Raw genomic sequence first — 23,084 nt, 5'->3', positions numbered from 1 at the left:
GTCCCTGTCCTCCCCAGGGACATGGAGAAACAGGTCAACAGAGGAGGATGAAAAATGGTACTGAATGTGGTGCTTCCTACGATTAGGGCAAGGTGGCCAGGTGCCTGGCAGCCATGAAGTCCTGAAAGTCAGCGCAAAGCAGCAATATATGCGAACAGCACGATGTTTCTGGAAAACAGAAAAATCTGAGGAAAGCCAAGCTGTGAGTATGAGCCCCCATAAAAGCAGACACAGGCAGTGATATTTGAATCAAATTTCTGTAGCTATGTTGAAAGTGCTCATCCTTTCTGGTAACACCTCCGATCTGGCAGGTCAGGCTGCTTTGGCAGGATCACTGGTTGGAACAGATCAGCTGCTGACAGCTCAAAATCTGAGCTGGCAAGTTTACAAGTGAGTCCCTGAGATCTGCTAACTGCAGTCACTGGAAAGGGCTCAGCAAGCCCAAGAACTCCCACCCTGCACAGACTCACCAGAGAGGTGAGATAACCTCATGAGAAGGAGGCAGGGACTGGCAGAAAGAAGTCAGACACATAGTTTGTGCAATCCCATCAAGCAGGACTGAGGGTGTGATCAAGGGACTGGGCTTTTGTCTCAGCTGTGAAACTCCACCGGGGGGGCACAGAAGGATAGCTTCTTGTACTGTGCTACCATGAGATCAGAGTGAAACTCCTAGCAAGGAGCAAAGCATCCACTCCTCCTCACCAGCTTCTTCTGTAGTGGACTCCTGAAGGACAGAGGGTGTCAAAGAGGCAATCAGGCAGAAGGTCCCATCTTGTGATGAACTAAGGTTTCCTCACACAAAGGTGCAAGTTGTGCAGGTTGTTGCTATCCTGTGCTGCTTTGGCTGCCTGCAGGCAACAGTGAAGCAGAAGTCAATGGAGAATCGTGCACCCAACTTTGCACACCCTTTGCCTAGAGGGGGCTGTGCCCTCAGCCTCCTCAGCTGCTGGACCACAGGATGAATCAGAGGTTGTCTTGCCCAGCAATAAATGATGGAGTTTGCCTTTGGGGGCTGCTGGTTTCCTTTCTTTTCCACTCTCCACATTGCTAGCCATCTGGTGACTTTGCTTGCACGTTCATTCACTTCTGAGAACAGTACTGGTGCCTTCACTCAGAGGATCTTCTGCACGGCCAGAAGCTGTGGTACCAGCAACATTAGAAGCCCACAAAGAACAGTCATTCACTATGGGGTTCCATACAGCAGACCATGTTGAACCAATGTTCTCCTCATGTTCCTGGGAAAGCCTGGTGCTTTCTCAATTAGTCATCGTGCTGGAGCAGAATTGCAAGTGCACTGGCATTTGCAAGATGGATTATACTCATGACCGGGTTTGTGCAGACTATTTCCCTCACAGCTGCAAAGCAGCTGAAAGACAACATTCGCGGCATTAATTTCTTCTTGTATTAAGCTTTTGATTGAGCAGTGCTCTGGTGTAGATGGCTGGTAAGAGAGCGGTCTGGCAGGAATGGGTTTCTCCAAGTGTGCAAACTCGTAGGCTTGGAAATGCCGACGGCACATCATTCTGCAGGGTAATGCAGAGCAGCTCTGCAAATGCCTGGGAGACCTCTGCTATTAACAGTGTTCAGGAACAGTTTTCTCCTCTAAGAATGACATCAGTTTTATCCATCTGGACCTGGTACCAAAGGTGCCTGGGTATCACCGGGATGTTTGGGAATTCGATTAATGACAATGAAAAGCTCTAGTACAGATACACAGACAAGAAACATCAAGAAAAGATGAGCACACAGAAAACGGATTGCCTTGTTTGTCTGATCAGGCCTCAGCACTCCTTTGGACCTTTCCCAGGCAGGCTAGGAGAGAAATAGGTCAGGACATGTTTACAGTCTTAGCGCTCAAGGGCTTGGATGAATCCTCCCAGGCCCTTGGATGGCAGTAACGCCATAGTTGCTTTAAAATCATTTGTCCAACTGTTTGAGGGAACCTCATCCCTGCTCCTGGAGGACTTTAAATTGAATACAATGGTCATGCTTACAAGAGGGTTTATAGCCTGGGAAATTGATGTCTGTCTATCTCAGAAAGGTGTGCTCATGCTGGTGCCCTCCTTTAATCCCAGACCACAAGGAAAGAGCACTTACACCTGTCCACCCTCCCCTATCAGACCTATTCTTTCCCCCGGCATATTGCTCAGCCATCACCTCTCCAGCAATTCACTTCAAACACTTCTCCCCTTTCACCCCTCTGGGCTTCTCCAGCAGGTCCAGGGCATCCCCGGTGGTTTAAAAAGTCCAAATCCCTTTGCTGTTTCTCCCAGCTTGTTTTTTGCAGAGGTTTAGTGGTTGGGTTTTTCCCCCCACTGCTGATTTTAGTTTGAGTTTGGAAATCTTAATTCAAAATAACACACTTCTTATTTCCTCATAGGTTTGATTTTGAGTCCTCATCTGATTCCCCTTCCCCTGAGCCAAATTTAAGCTGAAAACAAAGTCTGATCAACAAAGAAAGAGTTTCTTGAAACACGGATAGTCTGTGAAATGCTCGAAGGATTTGCAAAAATTGTTTCTAAAAAGTCATGTTTTATCAGCCAAAAAAAAAAACCAGTCAAAGCAAAATGTTCAACCAACTTAATTTGGCAGACAGCTCCTCTGTGCGTCTGCACAGCGGCAATCTGCTGTGGTTGCTGAAGCAAACAGGGCCACACGTACAAAGCCAGTCCAAGGCTGTGTGTCGAATCATCACACACAACTGAATTTTGGCCCCCATGGGACTGAGGATGTTAGGAGGGATGCTCAGATGTGGTACCAGGGTCCTGGCAGCCACTCTGGGGGTGGATCCATGGGGTCCACAGCTCCCAGACTCTCATGGGGAGCACCCCTTGTGGGAAGACCTCAAGAGCATTCGCCCTCCAAGCCAGGTATGTGGTCAAGTGCGTTGTGGTAAGAGTGTCTGGATGCCTCTCACAAGAAAACTGAGCCCTGGATAGAAGTAGCATCGACCCTGGGAAGGGACCAGGACCACTGAAAAGCTATCACAGGGCTCCCTGGCAAGGTTTCCTCTTAATCTGCTTGATCTCACAGTTTTCCCCAGACAAAGCCCCTTCCAAGGGTCTGGGCAGCACGGGGGGAAGGGACATCCCAGCTCTTGCTCCATCCTGGGGACAGGTGGGAAACACCAGGCAGCAGCTTTGGCCCCAGGCTCGGGGATGCTGGTGTCCAGGGAAGTCCTCTGAGCCAGCCCAGGAGCAGTGCTTTCAGCCGACCTTGGCACGAGCCCTGGTGACACCCAGTTCTGGGGATGCTGGGCTCCTGCCAGAAGCTCCTGGGCACTACGAAGGCTACAGCCAGCTCTACTCCCACCTCCACCTCCACCATCAGCTGCCACAGGTTGCCTCTCCCCCACTCTTCAGCCCCCCAGCCAACCCATGCCCTTTCCCCAGCATTGGCTGGAGACATCAAAGGGCTCCTGTGCCTCCTAAAACATTTGCATTGGTGACTGAACCAGGCACGAGGGATGGGCTGAATGTCTTCAAACAGTTACAAAATGGGTAACTTACAGCATACCCTAAGCCCAATCATTTTGCATAACAAGGAGAGCTAATTATTCTTTGCAGTGCTTGACACTGCAGTGGGTCTCCAGTTCCCACACTCTGGGATGAATTTGGCAACTTTAGACAAAAACTACTACGCCCTTTCTAAATGAAGACAACACTCACTTTTTTAATAAGAAAAACATTGCCAGGTGCCTTTTGGAGGTAAGAAAAAAATACATTAAGGAGAGGACCATAGAGAGCAGACACGTCATTCAGTGTTTGCGTAACAATCTGCACTGATTTGCTCTAACGACATGTGAAAGAAAATCATCACGTTGCCTCTGTACAGACATTTTTAATAGCATCTAATAATAGCAACGTTATAAATAATCTGTGAAATGGAAACAAAAATACACCTTTGTTTCAGGTATTGTGAACAGCTCTTTTCTGTTAACGCTAAAACGTTCCTTTTTTTTATTTAATTTATGTCTTTATATAGAAGAGAATCAATTCAAAATGAAGAGCCAAAACACTTTTTACAAAAGATGCATATGCTGCTATTCTTACATTTGAACTGTTTTCATGCTAATAAAATATAATTTTCTACTGGGGAAAAAAAATTCCACTAGAAACAACTTAACTAGCTCCAGAGATATTTTCTGAGCATTCAGAAGCACATGGGACAGTTTGCAATGAAACGTTTTGGAAGAAAATCACCTCTGTACAGACTGGCAGTGGAGTGAGGACACACCTGGGATGTGTCACACACCCCATCCAAATTGCAGTATTGATGGGAAGCAGGGGAAGAGCACGGCGTATCCAAAGCTATGCATTTTGGGACTGTTCCCAGGGATCAAGTAAATGGCTTTCAATTGCAAAACTCAGCACTGCAGTGGCTAGACCAACACGAGATTCAGCTCTGCCAAGCAGGCAGAGAAGGATATACATTGCCTTGTTGAAAATGCAGAGGGTTCTTGACTGACCAGCTGAAGCATTGGCTTGACTACTGATGGATCAGACCTTGAGTGCGCAACTGGGACTTCGGAGTAAAGGCTCACGCACACGGAGGAGTTTGCGGACAGACAAATCCACTGCCATTGGCCAGGCCCTGCCTCTAGCTCTTGGTTACTCCACTTCTTTTTTAACCTGTTTCCAAATCCTCTGAGGTTTGCTTGCTGTGGGACTAAGCTTTGACCCAATGATCCCTTTCTGAGAACGACGTACGACTTGGTGGAGGAGGAAATAAAGACATGCCTTTCTTCTTCAACCAAAGCACCAGCAAAAAACATACCAAGAGGTTCAAATGATTCTGCCCCTCTGCTCCGCTCTGGTGAGACCCCACCCGGAGCCCTGCGTCCAGCTCTGGGGCCCCCAGCATGGGAAGGACATGGACCTGTTGGAGCGGGGCCAGAGGAGGCCACGAAAATGATCAGAGGGCTGGAACAGCTCTGCTGTGAGGAAAGGAGAGTTGGGGTTGTTCAGCCTGGAGAAGAGAAGGTTGCGGGGAGACCTTATTGCGGCCTTTCAGTACTTAAAGGGGGCTTATAAGAAAGATGGGGACAGACTTTTTAGCAGGGCCTGTAGTAATAGGACCAGGGGTAATGGTTTTAAATTAAAGGAGGGTAGATTTAGACTAGATAAAAGGAACAAATTTTTTTACGATGAGGGTGGTGAAACACTGGCACAGGTTGCCCAGAGAGGTGGTAGATGCCCCATCCCTGGAAACATTCAAGGTCAAGTTGGATGGGGCTCTGAGAAACCTGCTCTAGTTGAAGATGTCCTTGTTCATGGCAGGAGCGTTGGACTAGATGACCTTTAAAGGTCCCTTCCAATCCAAACTATTCTGTGACTCTACGGTTCTATGATCCCTTTCTGAGAATGATATACATCTTGGTTGAGGAGGAGATAAAGATTTGCCTTTCTTCTTCAACCAAAGCACCAGCAAAATTATACCAAGAGTTTCAAATACCAGGACAGAGAGCGCCTCAGCACCAGCACGTGGGGCTGCTTGCGTTGTCCTCTCTGCCAGGGCCAGTGCTCCACCTGAGAGCCTGCTGCCATGAAAAGCATTGCTTGAGTGTGGCTTGGGCCACTTGTCCCCATGATCAGGGACATGCTGTGCCCTAAGCTCTGATGATGGGGCAAGCAGATGCTCACCTTGTGGCTGGCTGCGAAGACCAGCCACAAACAGCAGCTTCCCCTTTAGACAAAAATTCCCTTTATTTACAACCTCCCCCAGAAAACAAAGGGGAGGGGAAGAAAGAAAGAGGGGGAGAAATTAAGAGACAGTAAGAGGAGGAGAATGAAATCCCTGAGATCTTCTGTCTCTACTTCAAGGGTCCCCAGGGAAAGGACCCCTCTTGTTTCCCAGATCTGTCTTGTTACCTACTCATCCATCTTGCCACATATTTTGGGATCATTTCCAAGGGTCAAATAAATGGCTGTGATTTATGCAATATAGGTCAGGACCTATTTAACAGCTTACAAAGAAGCTCCCCCCCCTCCCCGTTCTCCCTCTGGCTCTTGGTGATGAGAAAATAGGTCACAGGCAGGCAGTGGGGGGGATTAATCATTTCTTCCGGCAACTGCTGGGAAAAATATTTTCAGTTCCATTTAATCATAAAGCTTTTTAATTAGTTAGTTTGCAATTTTTAATGTATAGTTTATAAGCCTTTGTGTAAGGGGGCAGATTCCTGGAAGGAGAAATCTCCGGCTCCCCACCTCCCCCGGGTAGCACAGATGAAGTTCACCAGCCAGGCAGAGCTTGGCAGGTCCTGGGGCCAATATCAACATGGTCTTCAGGTCTCTCAGCAGCCACACAACTCCTGCCCCATGGGATGGACACCCTAGCAGAGCCCTGGCTTGCAGTCCCTCTGCTTGCCTGGGCAGCGGGGAGGTGGAAGGGGCATGTTCCTCAGGGATGAAAGAGCCGGAGCTGCGGGATGCCTTCACATCAGCCTCCCCCACCTCCACAGTGCAGTGTGTACCCTCCATGGGAGTATGGGAGAGCTTCTCCCTGGTTCAGCTCCCAGTTAAAGGGGTTCAGGCTGCTGCACACAGATGCCAAACTCACCTTTGATGTAAATGCACTGACGGACAGCATTACACAAAATCTCAAAGACTGGACACTCAGCTAGTGTGGGCCAGCCTGGGACTGGATGCTCTGTGACATCCCTACTATCCCCATTCCCCACTAATGCCCCAGCAGGGGAAAAGGAAAAATTAGACCCTGGACCCTGGCTACCCAGCTCTCCCTGCAATGGGTCCACCTGCCACTCGTGCTGGAGAGGTGAAGGCAGCAGAAGCTCCTCCTGAAAGACCAGCAGATTTTCCATGCTTGCGGTGTCTATGCAGGGTCACTGGAACCACCACTGGCTCCAAAGGGTTGACAGCCACTGCCACCCACGTGGCCAACCGCAGCAAGAGAAGTAACCTATTGATCAACCAACTGCTGTAGCCCGTCTTATGCCCTTACGTGAAGCTTTGCACCACCTCCTCTCCCAAAAACCTGTGGCTGAACCCTGCCAAGGTCCCGCAGTACCTTCTCATAATATTGCAGCTCATAATCCAGGATGACTCCGTTGGGTTGGTCAGGCTGAGACCATGAGAGGGTAATGCTGTCCACGGTGCGGCTGACCTGGTGCATGATGGACACAGCTGAAGGAGCTGGAAGAGAGAGCGAGAGAGAGGCCTCAGTCAGATGCCTGCAGGGGCAGGACCCGCATCCCCTGGCTGGAGGCAGGCAGGCGTAGTATTGCTATTTGGAGCTACTGCATTCGCTTCCAGCAGTGGCAGGGCTGTCCAGGGGTCAGGAAATCCTGGCTTTAGCTGTTGGTAGAGAGCAGTTAGGGGAGAACAAAATGTCTCCACTGCTCACTAAGAGTTTGTAATTAGAAAACATGTAGGGCAGTGTCTTGGGCAGGAAAACAGATCATTCCCAGGCAAAATGAGCCCAGGGTTGGAGCAAACACAGCCTCATTCCCCTGGAAAAAGAACCACCAGCCCAGCAACATGCAATCCTCCCTGCTTGCCATGGAGAAATAGGGGGTTTTGTACTTTGACATTTGCATAGAGAAGCTTTATAAGGCACAGGCAGACGCAGGAAGCAAGCAGCTCCTCTCCGCCTCGGTGTGCTGGGTCTGCAAGTTGCACATGCCAATCAAGGGAGGTGCATACAGCAGCCTGAGCATGCAACGCAAACCTGACCTGACATGCTGACAATGGTGAGTCGCCCGCCGCGTCAGAGTGCCCTGGAAATAGCACACCCACAGACGCCACTTGTCCCACTGAGCACAATGGGACCTTCCAGCAGCTCCTCAGACAGCCCAGCCGGCTGTCCACCCCTTGCACTGCCCTGCGTTGCCTACGTGGCTTGACACATGGCCAGGTAGGAACAGTGCAGTCTCGGCTGGTGCCATGCCGTGGGAAAACTGTCCTCCAGGGACCTGTGCTAACAAGTCCACAGGGCAGGGACCACGGTGCGGAGCTGCCATCTACCTGGGAAACTCTGACCGGCTCTGATCCTGCTTGCTGTGGACCGGGGCAGGTGAGCAAGCAGTCTGGACTGCTTTTAATCTGGCTGGCTCAGGTATTGATAGCAGAGATGCCACAGCACTGCAGGTATCAGCCTACAGCCCCCTACCTTTGCTGGAGGGGCTGACACACACGGATGCCCGTGCTGCCTCCTCTTCACCACGGCTGAGCCCGGTGAGCTGAGCACGTGTCCTTGCCCACCCTGCGCCCAGCCTGCTGACGGCACTGCCAACGCAGCCTCCACGGACGTCTGTCCGGAGGCCATCTCAGACCTCACCCAGCACCAGAGTGCTAACCCCAGCACAGCGTTAGCCCTGGCACGCCTGCCAGCACAGACTCACTGCTTCAGCAGCTTCAGGGCAGAGGGGAAGCCTCAGGGGTGGGAGAGAACTGGAAAGTGGTAGCGAGAAAGCTTCCCCATCACTTGCATGCCAGGCCTGGTTACAAATGGATGAAGAGAGGCTCGCACTCAGAAGGGCTTTTACCAGGTCCAACCCTTTCAATATTTCATGGAAGAACAACTCATTTGACAGCTCTGAGAAACAGCTTGGAGGAGTGGCACACAAAGCAAAGCACCTCTCACCCATCTCCAGTCTGGTTTTCCTTGGCATCACGAGCAGCGCCAGAAACCGTGCCAGCTGAGGATTGCAGACATGGCAGTGGTAGGACTGTGCTACTTGGACCAGCGTGGCTGCAGCATGTTCTTGCACATCACTGTAATGAATTACAGCTGAGCAACTCCTCTCAAAGTATACCAACAAAAGCCATTTTTCTGATCCACCATCTTTGCCTCTTCACTTCATTACCGGTTTTCCGGACTCAGAGCACTGGAACTCCCAGGATGCTCAACGCCTGTGTGCCAAGGGGAGCAGGGGCTGGGTATGGGTAAAGCAAAATCTACCACCACACTGCTGTACCATTTCCCTTCATCTCCCTGGGTTTCCCCACTCTTGAAGGAAGGTGCAATGTGAGTCAGCCTCAGCAAAGTGCTGGTGATCTCTGACTTTGTCCAGCACTTACTAAAATTGAATGAAGGCAGAGAACTTCCATCATTGGAATTGTCCAAGGTCAGGCGGGACGGGGCTTTGAGCAACCCATCTAGTGAAAGATGTCCCTGTGCCCGGCAGAGGGGTTGGACTGGATGATCTTTAATGGTCCCTTCTGACTCAAACCATTCTGTGATTCTAACAGATCCTGAGACCAAAGCCTCAGCTCCTCCCGAACACCAACCCCTCCATCCATTTCTGGTTAAGCAAAGGCCCATTACCCACCAGTCTGAAACTCTCTGTATCATCTCAGACCTTCCCTTGCTCTGTAGCATACAGCACTTCTTTCCTCCCACCTTAATGTCCCAGTCCCACCGTTTCAGAGCCCACATTTACAAACTCCTGGGATCAGTTTCTCATGCTGGTGTTAAGATAAAACACAGGTAACATTTCTGGAGCCTGTCAGCTCTTGCCAGAGCTTGCTGCTTCCTCGTCAACACAGATTTCATAGGACATCTGCAATTTCCAAGACAAACATTTCTCTCTCTGTGGAGAAAGGCCATGGAAGGAAGATGTGTCCAAGCTACAGATGGCCCTGCAGCCTGGATTGGGACTGGACTGAGATGAGTACGCAGCCCATGGTCTCTCTGGCACATCTGAGCTGCTCACACTCTGGGAACCGATCCCACATTCACACAGGCTATTCCAGGTCAGGGGCTGCATATACCCAAACCAATCCCACCACAAAACTGGGATGTGGCAACATCCCATAATTTAGACACAGGTTCAGCGGCTGACCTTGCAGCTGAAAGAAGCTCCTCAGCTCCAGGTCCCTCCATGTAAGAGTGAGGTCCCTGGGATGCTCTTCTCCCACTTCCATGCATGTGTGAATCATTTGTGACCAGCCATGGCCCAGGCAGCTGTGTACTTGGTGAACCTGTCCTTGTCTGGCTCAGAAAAAAGAACCAAATGGATGAGGTAGGGCTCATCTAATGAGATTTAATGAGGCAAATACGCTGCATGTTGGGGAGGAGGCAGGTGAGATGAATGACTACAGCAACTTCAGCGCTTTTCCTACACCCGGGGCAAAGGAGTGTCCCTGGATAGGCAGGAACCTCCACCATTGCGTCTTCTCAGTAACTGCTCTTGTTATCACAGACATCAGGGAAATGCACAATAATAAAATCACAGAAAGCTTTAGGTCAGAAGTGACCTCTGGAGGTTTCTAGTCCAACTGGCTCACACAGTAATTTCAAAGTCAGATCACTTTGATCAGGACCGCGTCCAGCTGAGATCTGAGTATGTTCAGGGATGGGGATCCCACAGGCCCTCGGAGCACCAGTACCCAGCTGCCTCGCTCTTGTGGGGAAGAAGCTTTTCCTTGTATCCCATTGGAACTTCCCTCATTGCACCTTGTGGCCATTACTACTGTACTCTCACCGTGCACCTCTGAGAAGAGTCTGTGGAAGACTGTAGATGCCCCTCAGCCTCCTCCACTCCAGGCTGGCCAAACCCAGCTCTCTCAGCTGTCCTCCTGTGTCTGGTGCTCCAGCCCCTGGCCCATCCTAGTGATCCTCCTGTTGGACCTGCTCCAGTTTGTTCATGTCTCTGTAGTACTGAGGAGCCCCAGAGTGGACACAGTACCCCAGATGTGGCCACGTGAGTGCCGAGCAGATGGGAACAATCACTCTCCTCAGTTTTTTGCCTGTGCTCTTGCTAATAGAGCACAGCATGCTGCAATGCTACAAAACATGGTCCTCATCACACATCTTCACTACAGGTGAGGGCAACAGCTTGTGCAGAGAGAGGCTCCCAACTCTGTGAAGAAGGGATGGACTGGGACTGGATGTCTGAGTTCGAAAGCAGTTTAGTGGAGTCAGCCAGACCTCAGAGTGACTTTCTGAAGTCTAGGCAGAAGGAAAACCTTCTAGCTGGCTAGCGACACAAATGCTCAGGCAGCTGGTATCTGGCAGCTCTTGTCCCCTGGAGCAAGCAGTTCCTTCACAGTCAGCTGCAAAGCTAGTGAAGACCCATGAGTTTCTGACTCTTCATCACTTCCAAGGCTGGAAGGTCCTGGTTGCAGTTCTCTGCTCTGCCCCTAAGTCTACATGGGAGACCTTGTACAAATCCAGATTATCCCTCGGCACTGCTGTCTTCTACCTGGAAAATGAGGCTAGCCATCCTGTCTCATTTTCACTCCCTGCCTGTCTTGTCTAATTTTACTGAGCGCTTTCAGAGGCAGAGACTGTGCTTAGGAGCTTGGTCCCCCAGCAGTATTTAATGCATGTAATATAATAGCTAAAAAGGAAGGAGATGAAAACAGTTAAAGCGAACACAAAGAGCATCCAGTCTGGGATAGTGCTACCTGGTGATACTCTCATCACAAGGTGTGCTCCAGCTCTGACAGAAGCACCAAGCACTTTGTGACCAGCCTGAACTACGTTGTAGAAAGAGCTTTTCTGCCACGGGACGTGGTGAAGTGACAAACACAACAGAAAAGACTGTGAGAGATATACACTTTCTGACACGGGATGAACTCAGCTGAGCAAAGATGGGAAAAGTCTCAAAATATCTAAGCTGAGTTTCCTGAACTGTTGTTTCTGAACAAACTATACATAGGTTCCCTCCATTGGGTTTCTGAGTATTTCAAAGCAAAGATTTAACAGACTGTAAAAAGGACTAAAATAAAAAAAAAAAAAGGCTTTGTTCTTCCAGCCTGCTTTGTGCCAAGCCCTTTCCAGGACCAGCCGGAGTACAGCTGGGCTGCTAACACCAAAGATTCGCTGGCAGCATTTAACCTGGCCCTGTGGGATCGGTCACCTAGTTCCACGAACCGTGACTCCTCTTTGTTCCCTTGTGACAAAAGAAACAGAGCTTTAGGGACTGTTTCCACGTTGGAAAAATGGTCTTTTTTTCATTTCCAGGTTGGATATGGTCACTAAATTGGTGACAATTGCCCAATGGCACAAATTGCCCAGTGCCAAAGACATTCCCTCAGCTGTTGGCTCGCCTGCTTGTCCCTTACTCATGGAAGGCGTCTGAATTACTGTGCATGGGGAAAATGGATGCTGGAAAAGGGACCTGCCCTGTGACACATAAAGGAGATCAGATTTGGAGCATCCCAGCTCTCAGAGCCACTGTCACTTTGAGATATCACCCCCATGAATGTGTAAGCAGAGGCAGATTTATCCTGATGGTGTCTCCAGGTGTGTGTGTGCAGTAACAATGCAAAAAATAAAACAGAGCTTAATTTCCACAGTGGACAGAAACTTACTTTTCATGACTGAAACCCTTGAGCCCCACATCACTTGGAGGCAAAACGAATCATTCGAGTCCTTGAAAGGCACTTTTCTACATCCTCTTTATCTGGGACGGCCTCAGATTCTTTGGATTCCTCTTAGTGGAGCCCTGTGGCTTCTCCAAATTGCTGGAGAAATAAACCAAGCCAAAACCACGACTGGAGTGTAAAACAAGCTTAATGAAAATCCACTGATGTAAAAAGGCAGATGACCTGTCCCCTGCTGCAACAAAATCTGCAGCGCACGGGGAGGGGAGGCAGCCGACGTTTCTCACGTGATGACCCGTCTGGGGCAGAAGCACCCGGGGTATGCGAGGGATGCTTCCACGGTCATCACCCCAAGCCTCCGCATGGCCACACAACACTGAGCACAGCCAGACCCTTGTCTAGGCTGGCACCTGGGCCTTCAGAAGTTTACCTTAATCCACGCAGAGCTGAGCAGACTTCCCTGGCTCGGGGGCAGCTCTGCAGGGTAAATCTCTGCGGGTGTCGACAGCTCTTCTTGTCTGGCTTTTCTGTAGCCCACACAGGGTGCAAGAAGCTGCCTGAGCTCAGCTACTGGAGACACATGGGAAGGATGGGGCTCAAGATGTACCCCATCCTCAGGTCAGCAGAGCCCCATCCCCATAACCTCCCCAACGGACACACGGGTATAACCACTGAGTTTTGCCAAGGCTGTAATGACACCTAGAACAGCAGTGTCCTCACAGACCATGCTGGCTCAGTGCCACAAGGTGGACATGTCCAGGCAAGAAGGTCTCAAAACCCACCGCACAGCATGTTCAGGTGACTTCACGGAAAGACTGGGATCTTCTGTCCTGCTTGACTGACTGTCTCCCAGCACAACTCAAACATCTACTGTGCCAGAAACATAAAGTCACAATGGGGTTTGGCAAGAGAATCACCGGAGCCACAAGGCTTTTCAGCCCGTTGAGTATTTAACCTTCCCAAAAGCAGTGCAGCAGCTTCAACAGCACAGAGGACAATCCTTCACGCGTACCTCGAGGTTGGTCTTGCCAGCGTCAAGGTGGGTCTGATAGACATCCTGAATGAAGGCTCCCATCTAGCAGAAGGGTTACAGGCAAGGAAAGCGGGGCAAGGAAAGGCATCTTGTCCTCTTTTTGTCTGTGCTTTGTACCAGAGGCATGTTGTGGGCTAAGTCTACCATACAGACATAACCTAAGCACCATGGTGCTCCAGCCTCCAGTCAGTTTTTCTGGCCTAGGTAATCAGCTTAGGCACCTTATTCATGTCTAGCTAAAGCTCAATAGTGGGGAAAGGGATGAACCAAGAGGCTCAGGTGCCTCCAGACCAAGCACAGAGAGGAGCCAGGAAGGCTGACGGGGGAGACGTTCACCTGCTGATTGAGACCTCTTCTGCCACTGTACACTTCAGTTCCCAACAGCACCAAACCCCAGAAGTGCTGGTGGGATGGGACCCCTGGAGTCGCTGTTCCAACCCATCTGCCACACGATGATCCCCAACACCAGATCACGGGAGGTGGAGCTTTGTTATCTGAATCTTTAAACCTCCAAGGATGGGGCTTCCCTAGTTGTAAGTTTCTTTGTATTAGTACTCTTTAGTCTTTTCTGATTAGCTCCAGAAATAAAATGAGAATTTTTGGTCATAAAGCACAATCTTTCTCTGCCACATTACTGTAAAGGAGCCCCACCATGTCCTGCCTCCCAGTCTCTCTAGCTGAGGCATGTTCAGCATTTTAAAAAGCATATTTTCTAAAGAAAAAAAAACGCAAAACCAAGAAGAGACCAAAACTTTTGGTCTGGGCCCTGATTATGAAACTGAAGTTACTCCAGCTTTTGCCAACGACCCCTAACAGGCACACCAGCAAAGCCTCCGTTTTACAGAACAGCATCTGGAGCACGTGACGGTGCTTTGGCTCTGCTTCCCGACCTGCAGTTACTGCTGACAGATGTGTGAACCGGGAAAAAATCTCCGTGCCAGGCCCCGAGGACGGCGAATGGGGCAGAGCCTCTCCCGCAGCTCTGCACCAAGCGTGCAGCCGGGCGGATGGAGGCAGGGCAGCTACTCCCGAGGACAAGAGGCGGCAGCTTCTCATAGCTCAGCATATACTGCCAGATAATTAAGAAATAATGATTTGTTCGGGAAAGGGATTCTATTTTAACCTACTTCTGACTGTGAATCTCTCTTTACAGGCTTACATCCTTGCCCAAAAGCACACCTGGGTTTCCCTCTGACGGAGTCGCTCCGTGAGGACGCTGTGACACGCAGGCTAATACCTCGGCGGGCAAGGAACCAGAGAGCTCCATGCCCACCAGCCTCAAGGGCTACTTAAGCAGTCTCTGCTAAGAGAAACTGAAACCCCAGGTGGCACAGATCCATCACAGCAGAGGCAGTTTAACCATTGCTGATCCCTCCACAAGAGGCTTTGCATCCTTTAACTAAAGATTTGCCTGGTCTCAGGTATGGACAAAGGGGCACGTTGGCAGCATGGCTAAGCCTCAGGCTTGCTATAGCCAGTATTTTACTTCCATACCAAATAGTTACTTCTTTTTGGCATGTCTGCTGAAAATGATACAAAAGATTAAGGGAAAGAAGGAAAGAGAAGAAGACAAGAAGGAAAGAAATCTGAGTTTTCCGGGAGAAACAGGCACTTTCTCATCACAGCAATACCTGAAAGAAGGTCACACCGACCGCAAAACCCAGGGCAGCTTGATGAGACAGTGCAAGAACATGTCGATTTTGCAGAAAATTGGGTAAAGCTACTGTAACAACCAGGTCTGAACATCTGCACGAGACTGGCAACAGAGCCCAGGCAGTGAGTTAAATATAGCTGAAACGCTTGTGGTTGACCCTGTGCATATGTTATAGACAGACATCCAGTTTTCTTTGAGGACTGCAAATTATGACGAGCCCACCGGGCCTCTTGGGAGGCTTTCTTCATGGTTACTTGCTCTGTTTTAAAATGCACGTATTATTTTCAGGTTGAAATTTATGGACTTCAGCTTCCAACTGCTGGAGCTTTTCTGCTTTTGCTAGCTAAATTAAGGAGGAGTCTAGAAACAGAATTTTGTCCTCATGGAAGAACTGAAAGATCACGAAAATATTTTCATCTTCTTTTCTATTATCTAAGTAGACTGAGTTTCTTGAGCGCTTCGCAGATTTATCAGCCCGCATATCAATCTGATGACTCTCTTTTGAACCTTTTCCACTTTTTTGTTAACCTCCTTTTCAAATATAAACCTCAAAAGTCATCTCAGTAGCCAGTAACCGTCTCTCTTAACTACAGAGACAGCATCCACCTCCTCGCTCGGGTCTGATATTCCTCCGAGTGTATCCAACGTGACACTTCTGTGACTCAGCCCAGTCCTCCGGCAGCTTGTGCAGAGCTGCGCTTCCCTCTCCGTCGTGCACCTTCACTGGTTTTTTAAACCACGCTCCCCAGCTCAGGGAAGGGGGGAGATAACTGCTGCTGCCTTCACGCCTGGCACCCCCCTGCTGATGCAGGGCGGACCAAGCGCCTCGGGACCCCGGCTGATTCTGCATTTCCTATAACCCCGTGTCCTGCTGGGAGCGGGGTGAGAGATCCTAGACGCAGCTGAAATGAGTGTAATTGGTGAATCTGCTATGTAAAGCTTAGGGCAATTCATTACGATAAAACTGACAAAAAGCAGCAGGGGGGCATCACACAATGAAGAATTGTATTGGGTGAATGAGAAATAAATAGGCCCATTTTCCTCATTGGTTTTACATCTCTTGAGTTGCCTCTCTGTTGTAGAGGTGTTCTTAGGAAGCTCATGTGTCTACCTCCCCAACCTATCTCCACAACACCAGGTTTTCTCAATCTGGCCGAATAAGACCAGGACTCCTCAGGCCATCTGCTGGGGCACCTTCCTCTTTTATTCAGACAGCAAGAGCTTCCACCTGGGAGCTGTTACCTTTCCCCCAGCCCTGCTTTTTCAATATCCTAAGGTGACCTCCTTCCTATCCCACCTCTACCTTTTCAGTACCAAGAATAAAGACACAAGAGTGTATCAGGACTCACTTGACAGGAGAACAAGCAGGCATCTTCCTTGCAAACACCGAGCAACACAACCTGACACCCTGTGACACCGTCTGGTCCCTCGTGTGCTGGTTCATCCCAAGGGACCCATCAGGGCTACAAGCATCCTATTTCTATTAGGCTTTGATAGCAGAGGCCAATTTTCTGTGTCAGGTCCTGACTCTTGGGCCACCACAACTGCCAGGGTCTGACTCCAAGCCCACCTCCAGCTACACACCAGATAATGTCCACAGCACTTCAGGGCCACTTCAGAGCCTCTAGAGCCATGGTGCTGCTGTGAAGCCGTGGAAGGTCACACCACGCAGGTTGGGAAGCTGGACTGCTGCTGTAAATGGAATAAAATCAGACAAGACACTCCCACCAGCCAGAGCAACACGATAAGGAGCAGCCCATGGTCTCGGACTCCCCAGGCAGCATCTTCTGCATCGCTCCCTGGCCGTTTGATGGGAGTGTTTGGTAGGACTGTGTGGCTCCAGCCTTTGGACCACCTGCCAGGGGACACCAGGATCTTTTTGCAGCTTCTGTTTCATGATCTTTATACCCATTTGAAATGCTACCAGTTGCAATCTGCCCCCCATTTTGCAGCTAGCCCCCCGCCTCCTTCACCTGCCAGTCCTGCAAGGCTCAGCCTTTCACTCCTTGCCTGCCAGTGGGTCAGCGCTATTGAGAGCTGGGTATAATCAAAGCGTCTCCATTCCTCTGCTGGCTTAGCTGGAAGAGTCAGGTTACAGGCAGCAAAACCCCTATCTCTGATCACTTTAATACCACTAACCCATGTCATGTCAGACAGAGTCAACATTTGCTCTGGAAAACACTCACAACAGAGAGAGCAAAGCCAACCCAGCCCCTGGCCTCTCCCCAGCAACACTTTGAAATTACCCAGGGGAAAAAAAAAACGAGGTGAACAGCTGGGAGTTTTCCAGCATCTCCTCGGAGCCCTCCTGACAGATCTGGGTCCCTGGCGTGTCAAGTTACGGACGGGGGGAACTGCTTTTATTATAGGAGGGTCAGCAGGGAATTCTGGCATTTTCAATTACCCGCATGCAGAAGCGGCTGTGATCCGGGGTCAGGATTAACTGTGTGACCCCAGGCTGAAGACAGAGTGGCAGGGAAATGCACCATGATGCTGCAAGGCACCAGCTAGTCCAGAGGCCACGGGACAGGGCAGTAAATGGGGAGATATCGGGGAGAAAGTTGCTGACAGAGCAACTGGCAGTGGGTGCCTGCGACTGCCCTGCAAAGAGAGAGACCTGGAAAACCTTGGGGTAAGTGGGCAAGCTTCTCTCCCACTGCCTTTACCCAGGGACTCAGCCCCACTGGATGACCCAGGTAGCTCCAACACGTGGGAACGATGTGGGGAACAGGATCCCCCGTGGGACTAGAGCAGGGCTTTCCTCAGTACAGGGCTCCCAGGGGGTCCCAGAGCTCCTTCTGCACTTCAAGCCCTGCACAACACCAGCAGCTCGCTCCAGCAGGACTAAAGGGTGATGCCGTGCAGCGGCGAGGACGGTGCTGTGATCAGTCATGGAGCAAGGGCTTCCCTGACCTTGAAGCCACAGGGCCTGGAGACATCTAGGCTGGGATCCAGGCTCCAGCAGTGCCCAAAGAACAGTGTTTGAAATGGCAGGAGCACACAGGGCCTCCGTGCAAGGCTGCAGGCAGGTGAAATAGGCACACGGGGCTTAGGTGACCTCTGTTTCCCAAGCATGGGCAGAGTGGAAAGCTTAGGACAACTCACGCTGCACTGCCCCACAGACCTGGATGTCTTGCGCCAGTATCTCACCCAAGGGACACCTAATCCACATCAGCCCTCCCTCCTTGACCCAAGGCATCCCAGTCCCGCACAGTCCCCAGCAGGTGACTGTCACTGTGCAATGGTCCAGCTGTCCCCACTCCAGGTCCCATCACTGACCTCGAGGCCCTAGTTCTTCGTGCTCTTACTCAGCTCAGAGTCCCAACGCATCCAGGTATCCAACTGAAAATTGACTTCTTTGGTTAAAACCTTCTCCATTTTTCGCTTCTCCAGGTAAAGCTCTCTCCTGCCATTTAAGCATCACAGGCTTTCACGCCACAGGCCATCTGAAGAATGGATTTGAGCTTGGGATGCCTTCCTCCAATGTGAGCACTGAAAGCACCACAATAAGGAACACCTGGATGAAGAAGGGAGGAAGGGAAGCTTTTCCTGACCTGCTCTCAGTGGCGATCCTGGTGACCCTGCTCTGCATGGGAGGTTGGGCTGGAGACCTCCAGAAGCCCCTCCACCAGCACTTCTGCGTGTGTGACTCTCTCCTGCTAAAATGGTTCACTATTGCTTGGACTATTAAAACATTTGCCCACCCAATTTCTTTCCCAGTGTCCTCCCCTGTGATGGCATGTTCAGGAGCCACATACTTTTGAAATGAATTACCTCCAGCAGAAGCTGAGGAAAGCAACACAACGTCACAGGGATGACAGCACTAAGGCTCTTTAATAAAAAACATTTGCCCTCAAAGCAGCAAAAGCCTCAGGTCTAGGATGTTCACCAGACTTGCTGGAGCTCTAGAAGACTGGTACTTCACAGCCTGTGAGGTTTTTGTTTCCGAGGTTCCTGGCAAGGTGGCCCCATCAGGCTGGTACCCATGCTGCTTGGGTGTGTTGAGTGTCTGGAAAAGTTCCCAGCAGACCCAGCCTCCAGCCCCTTGAGTTTGTAACTACAAACGCTGGAAAATCTTAAAAACACGGCAAAGCGATCCAAAGCTGATCCTGGCTCCAGCCCCATTTGAATCAACAAAGGCTTTGGTGTAGATTACAGCCTTTAAAGCAGTTCCTAATGCCACAAGCCCAGTGGCTTGGCCCAGGCAGATGAAGGCTTTTGGCTGTCTTTGTGCTCTTTGTTTAATTGAGTTTGCAGCCTTCATTTGCATGCTGCCATCCTGCCTGCGGAGGAGGGCAGGACTTTGTTCTCAGCACTGAGAGGAGGTGCTCCAGAGGATCCCGGCATCGCGTCACGCAGCCCGCTGGAGCGGGTTTGGGGTCACTCGGCACCAAGGTTGTCCCCACCTCCTGGCTCCGTCTCCACGTGGAAACCTCATCTGCTCCAGATCAAGGCGATGTCATCAGCAAAAGGCTGGCGGAAAGCAGGAACGCTGGCAGGAGCAAGCCCTCCGTCCCTCCAACTTGCGCCCCAGATTTTCAATAAAACGGTACTTTCCCAGAAAGTGCTAATTAATTGCAACCAAGACTGTTCTTAGGAACACACTGATTTTGAAATTTCAAACACAGAAAACTTAGACCAGAGAAGTATTTCTTGAAAGAATGATGCCTGCTGCAGGGCGTCCCCTTGGACCCACTGGGTCTTGCTAATTTGAGACTGAACTTGTTCCCTTGCTCTCTTCCATGGCAGACTCCACCAGGCTGGCCTCCCTCTGTATGGGGGGAAATTTTGGAAATAGCAGGTTTTTTTCTTGGAAAGAGCATTTTCTGCCCAGCCCCACCAATGCAGCAGCCTCCTGCACACTGGCCAGTGGCAGGTATGAACGTGGACCGGGCTGCAGCCAGACAGGCACAGTAAGGATCCTCCTGCCTGAACCAAGTCAGAAACTTATCATTTTATACACAGATAGAGGGGATCACTAAATCACAGGGACTCTGAGATGGACCAAGGGACAACTGGCCAGCCAGCTGCATTAACCCAATTCGCTACAACCATCTATTATGGTCCACATAAGTGCACCAGTGAGCAGCACCACCCCCGCAGTGTCTGCTCAGCTGCTCAAGCACTGTGACCCTGAAACCGGTCTCCCATGTGCCCGCAGCCTTGCCTACCTGCCTCCAGCATCTCCAACTGCCCGCGTGCTGGCACTCAGCGCCTCGTGCGCAGGCAAGGCAATTAGCACTGCAGGCTGTGTTTGCCAAGTGCAGCAGTAAAGATAAATCACCTCTCCTGAACACATGAGCAAAAGGTGAGCTCCTGAGCCACTCCATCAGCTCCCAGCACCGGCACGCAGCAGGGACGGCGGCACATTGTGCAGTGAGGGGGAGGCGCTGGTTCACCAGAAGGGACTTTCCACCCCATCCATCACGGATGGGCTTTTGTTTTCTGCCCAAAGTCCGCTCCAGATGCTTTGGAACAGGTTTCTGAAGCCCCAGGCAGGTGTGGGAAAAAATGATCCTCAAACTCATGGAGTAATTTATGCAACAGGGAAGCCTGGGAGTCAGCAGGTGGAGGAGCCCACAGAGCTGGTAGTGGGCGGAGAAGAGCATCTGCTAGGAAAGCTCTAGCAGTGCAGCCCATACCCTGCTCTGCCAACATCCCCCCAGCTGCCCACCGCAGGAGCAGGAAGAGGAGTCCTGAAGAGCCAGCAGCTGGCAGAGCTCCTACCATCTGGGAGCCCTGGCTGCTGATGGTCTCCAGTGGGCAGAGGAGAAGGCACTTGGGCATGGCAGGGTCCCTCCTGGGCATTCACCACCAGCTGCTTGCAAGTGGGAGAGATGCAGCAAAGGCTACAGGCTGGGCCACCAGGTGAGAGGAGGAGGGCAGCAAATGTCAAGCCACATCAGGTTTTGGTGGCATCGGCCCTGTGTACGTGGCAGCCAGGGTGAAGGTGGGAGCTGGGGTTGAAAGAAAGAGAAGAAGGGAGAGAAGAAGGGCTGCAGAGCCAGGATGGTTACGTGATTAATACAGACGGTTATGTGGGGCCGTGTGGAGGGTAAGGTCTGGCTGTTAATGCTGGGTAAGAGAAGCAGCCATGGGGATGCCAAGGTTTCAGGAGGTTTTGGAGCCTGGGAGCAGGTGAAATTGTCATAGAAACACATCCAGTGAAGTCCCCAAAAGAAGAAACCTGGGATTTAAGGGACCTCAGGAATAGTCCTACAGTAGCTCAGCAGACGTGCTCCTGCTTGCTCTGTCACACAGGCAAACAGGCTTTGCCCCAGCTCCTCCACGTGGGAGATGGCTCCACAGCTGAGAAAATTTCTGCTTTTCCACCTAAATGCTGTCACCAGCCACTCTGTACCATCTGCTCTTGTCCTTCTGCTTTAATAACTCCTCTCCCTTTGTGGTGCCCCTCCAGCCCAGCACGTCACTACAGGCAGCAAATAAATCCCCTTCACCAGGGCCGAACACACAGCACGTTTTTGGTCTCCTGTCTGTAACATGGGCTCTCCTGTGTTCTGCTCACCTTACCAGCCTTTCTCTCTACCTGCTACCACCACAGTTCAGCTCTCTCGAACGCAGGTAACCAGGTGTGCACGCAATGGCTGTACAAAGCTCCACCCAAGCTTTGTGCAATAGTAGTGAGACTTTGCTACAGCTGGTGAACATACTTCGCTTGATACAGTGCAGTCTTGCACGTGTTGTTTTTCCACAAGGTTTTATACTGGAGAGTTGTCCCCTTCCCATGGTGGGCCACCAGGCCCTCCTCAGCTGCCTTCCGTTGCTGAATTTCGCCTTGATTCTGTTATTCCACCTCTCAGTGTCTTCCTGGAGGCATCAAACTTCTCCTCTGTCCTAACAATGTTTGTGTCAGTTTTCTGCACAAGAAATACCCTTTTTTTTGAAACATCAAGAAGTATGAGACTACTTCTCATGGACCTCAGTTACTCACCCCAGTTCAGCCTCCTGTTTCCTCATTTGAGTGGTAGTGGTCTCCCATTTAGGCAGTTCCTGGACATACTTCCAGCTTTACTAGTAGTTTTCCAAATCAAATGTTTTACTGGTGTCCAGACAGGAAAGGTCTACTGCATTTCCTTAGAAAACCAGTGATCTCATTGGAAAAAAAAGCAAGAACAAGCTACACAGACTCGTGTACAAGGGCTTCATGGGCCCTCTGTCTCTTGATGTCTCAAGTCAAGACTGGTTGCCTTTCTGAAAGATGCTTTAGCCAAAGACAGGACTGAGTGTGAGGATAATTGATATGCAGGCTGATCTAAAACATCTCTTGGCTTGAACCTTTGAAACGTAGTATAACAAAGAGCAATGGCCATAAATCGTAGCTAAGGAGGTTCAGGTCGGACATCGGGAAAAGTTCCCTCACCGGGGGGTGGTGCAGCTCTGGGACAAGAGACCAGAACCGTGGGGAGATCTCTGCCTTTGGAGATTACCAATAGCTGTCTACCCAAAGCCATGGCTGCTCTGATGTAGTGCTGGCAGCAGTCCTGCCATAGGTGGGAGGTCGGATGAGAGATCCGAGATGCTGGGATGCTACAATATCCTGCCTTTTACTATTATATTGGAAGGCAACAAGAAACAGACATTCATAGCTTTTAAGGTCTGGAAAGCTCATTCCACCTCTTGGAGGTGATTTCTGCATACGCTTTCCCAGGCTGTTGTTTCACAAACAAGTAATTCCTGACTGTAGCCAGGTCAGGGCAAGGTTGAGAGCAGCACGAGAGAGAACAGGACATGCCAGGACTCCCTGCTTGTGTCCAGAGGAGTGCAGGCCACTGCTGAGCATCATCCGGAGGCTTCAAAATGAAAGTGAGAAGATAAAAGCAAGAGTCCATGTGCCCCAGGCAATATAGTTCTCCTCTCTCTGTCTAGCCTGCAGCATAACTAATGTGACAAGCAAACAGCAACCTGGATGGCTGGTGAGAAGTGTGAGCCCCTATCAACCTTATACCTTCACCTTGTCTGGCACCCTAGCTCCACTCCTCCTCGGACCCCTCCATGCTGCAAAACTCATGGACCATGGCTGCAAGGGATTTTTTTTGGTCGAAGTTGAGGGAAAAATCCTCACTTCTGGTGCTCTGCACTTCCCAGG

General features: G+C 50.6%; 1 protein-coding gene across 3 annotated transcripts in view; it reads right to left on the bottom strand.

Annotated features, from left to right (window-relative positions):
• Window positions 1–23,084, bottom strand: part of EPHB2 (EPH receptor B2) — a gene marked incomplete at its 5' end in the record, with an annotated part of 131,468 nt that overhangs the window by 17,406 nt on the left and 90,978 nt on the right. For all 3 annotated transcript variants that reach the window (XM_082328833.1, XM_082328834.1, XM_082328835.1), the window contains one exon: window positions 7,027–7,151. In XM_082328833.1, coding sequence (XP_082184959.1) covers window positions 7,027–7,151 — 125 coding nt within the window. The remainder of the gene's footprint in view (window positions 1–7,026; window positions 7,152–23,084) is intronic.

Source organism: Platalea leucorodia (assembly GCF_965183815.1).
Source record: "Platalea leucorodia genome assembly, chromosome: 17".
Classification (NCBI taxonomy): Eukaryota; Metazoa; Chordata; class Aves; order Pelecaniformes; family Threskiornithidae; genus Platalea; species Platalea leucorodia.
This window is presented reverse-complemented; position numbering and strand designations above follow the sequence as displayed.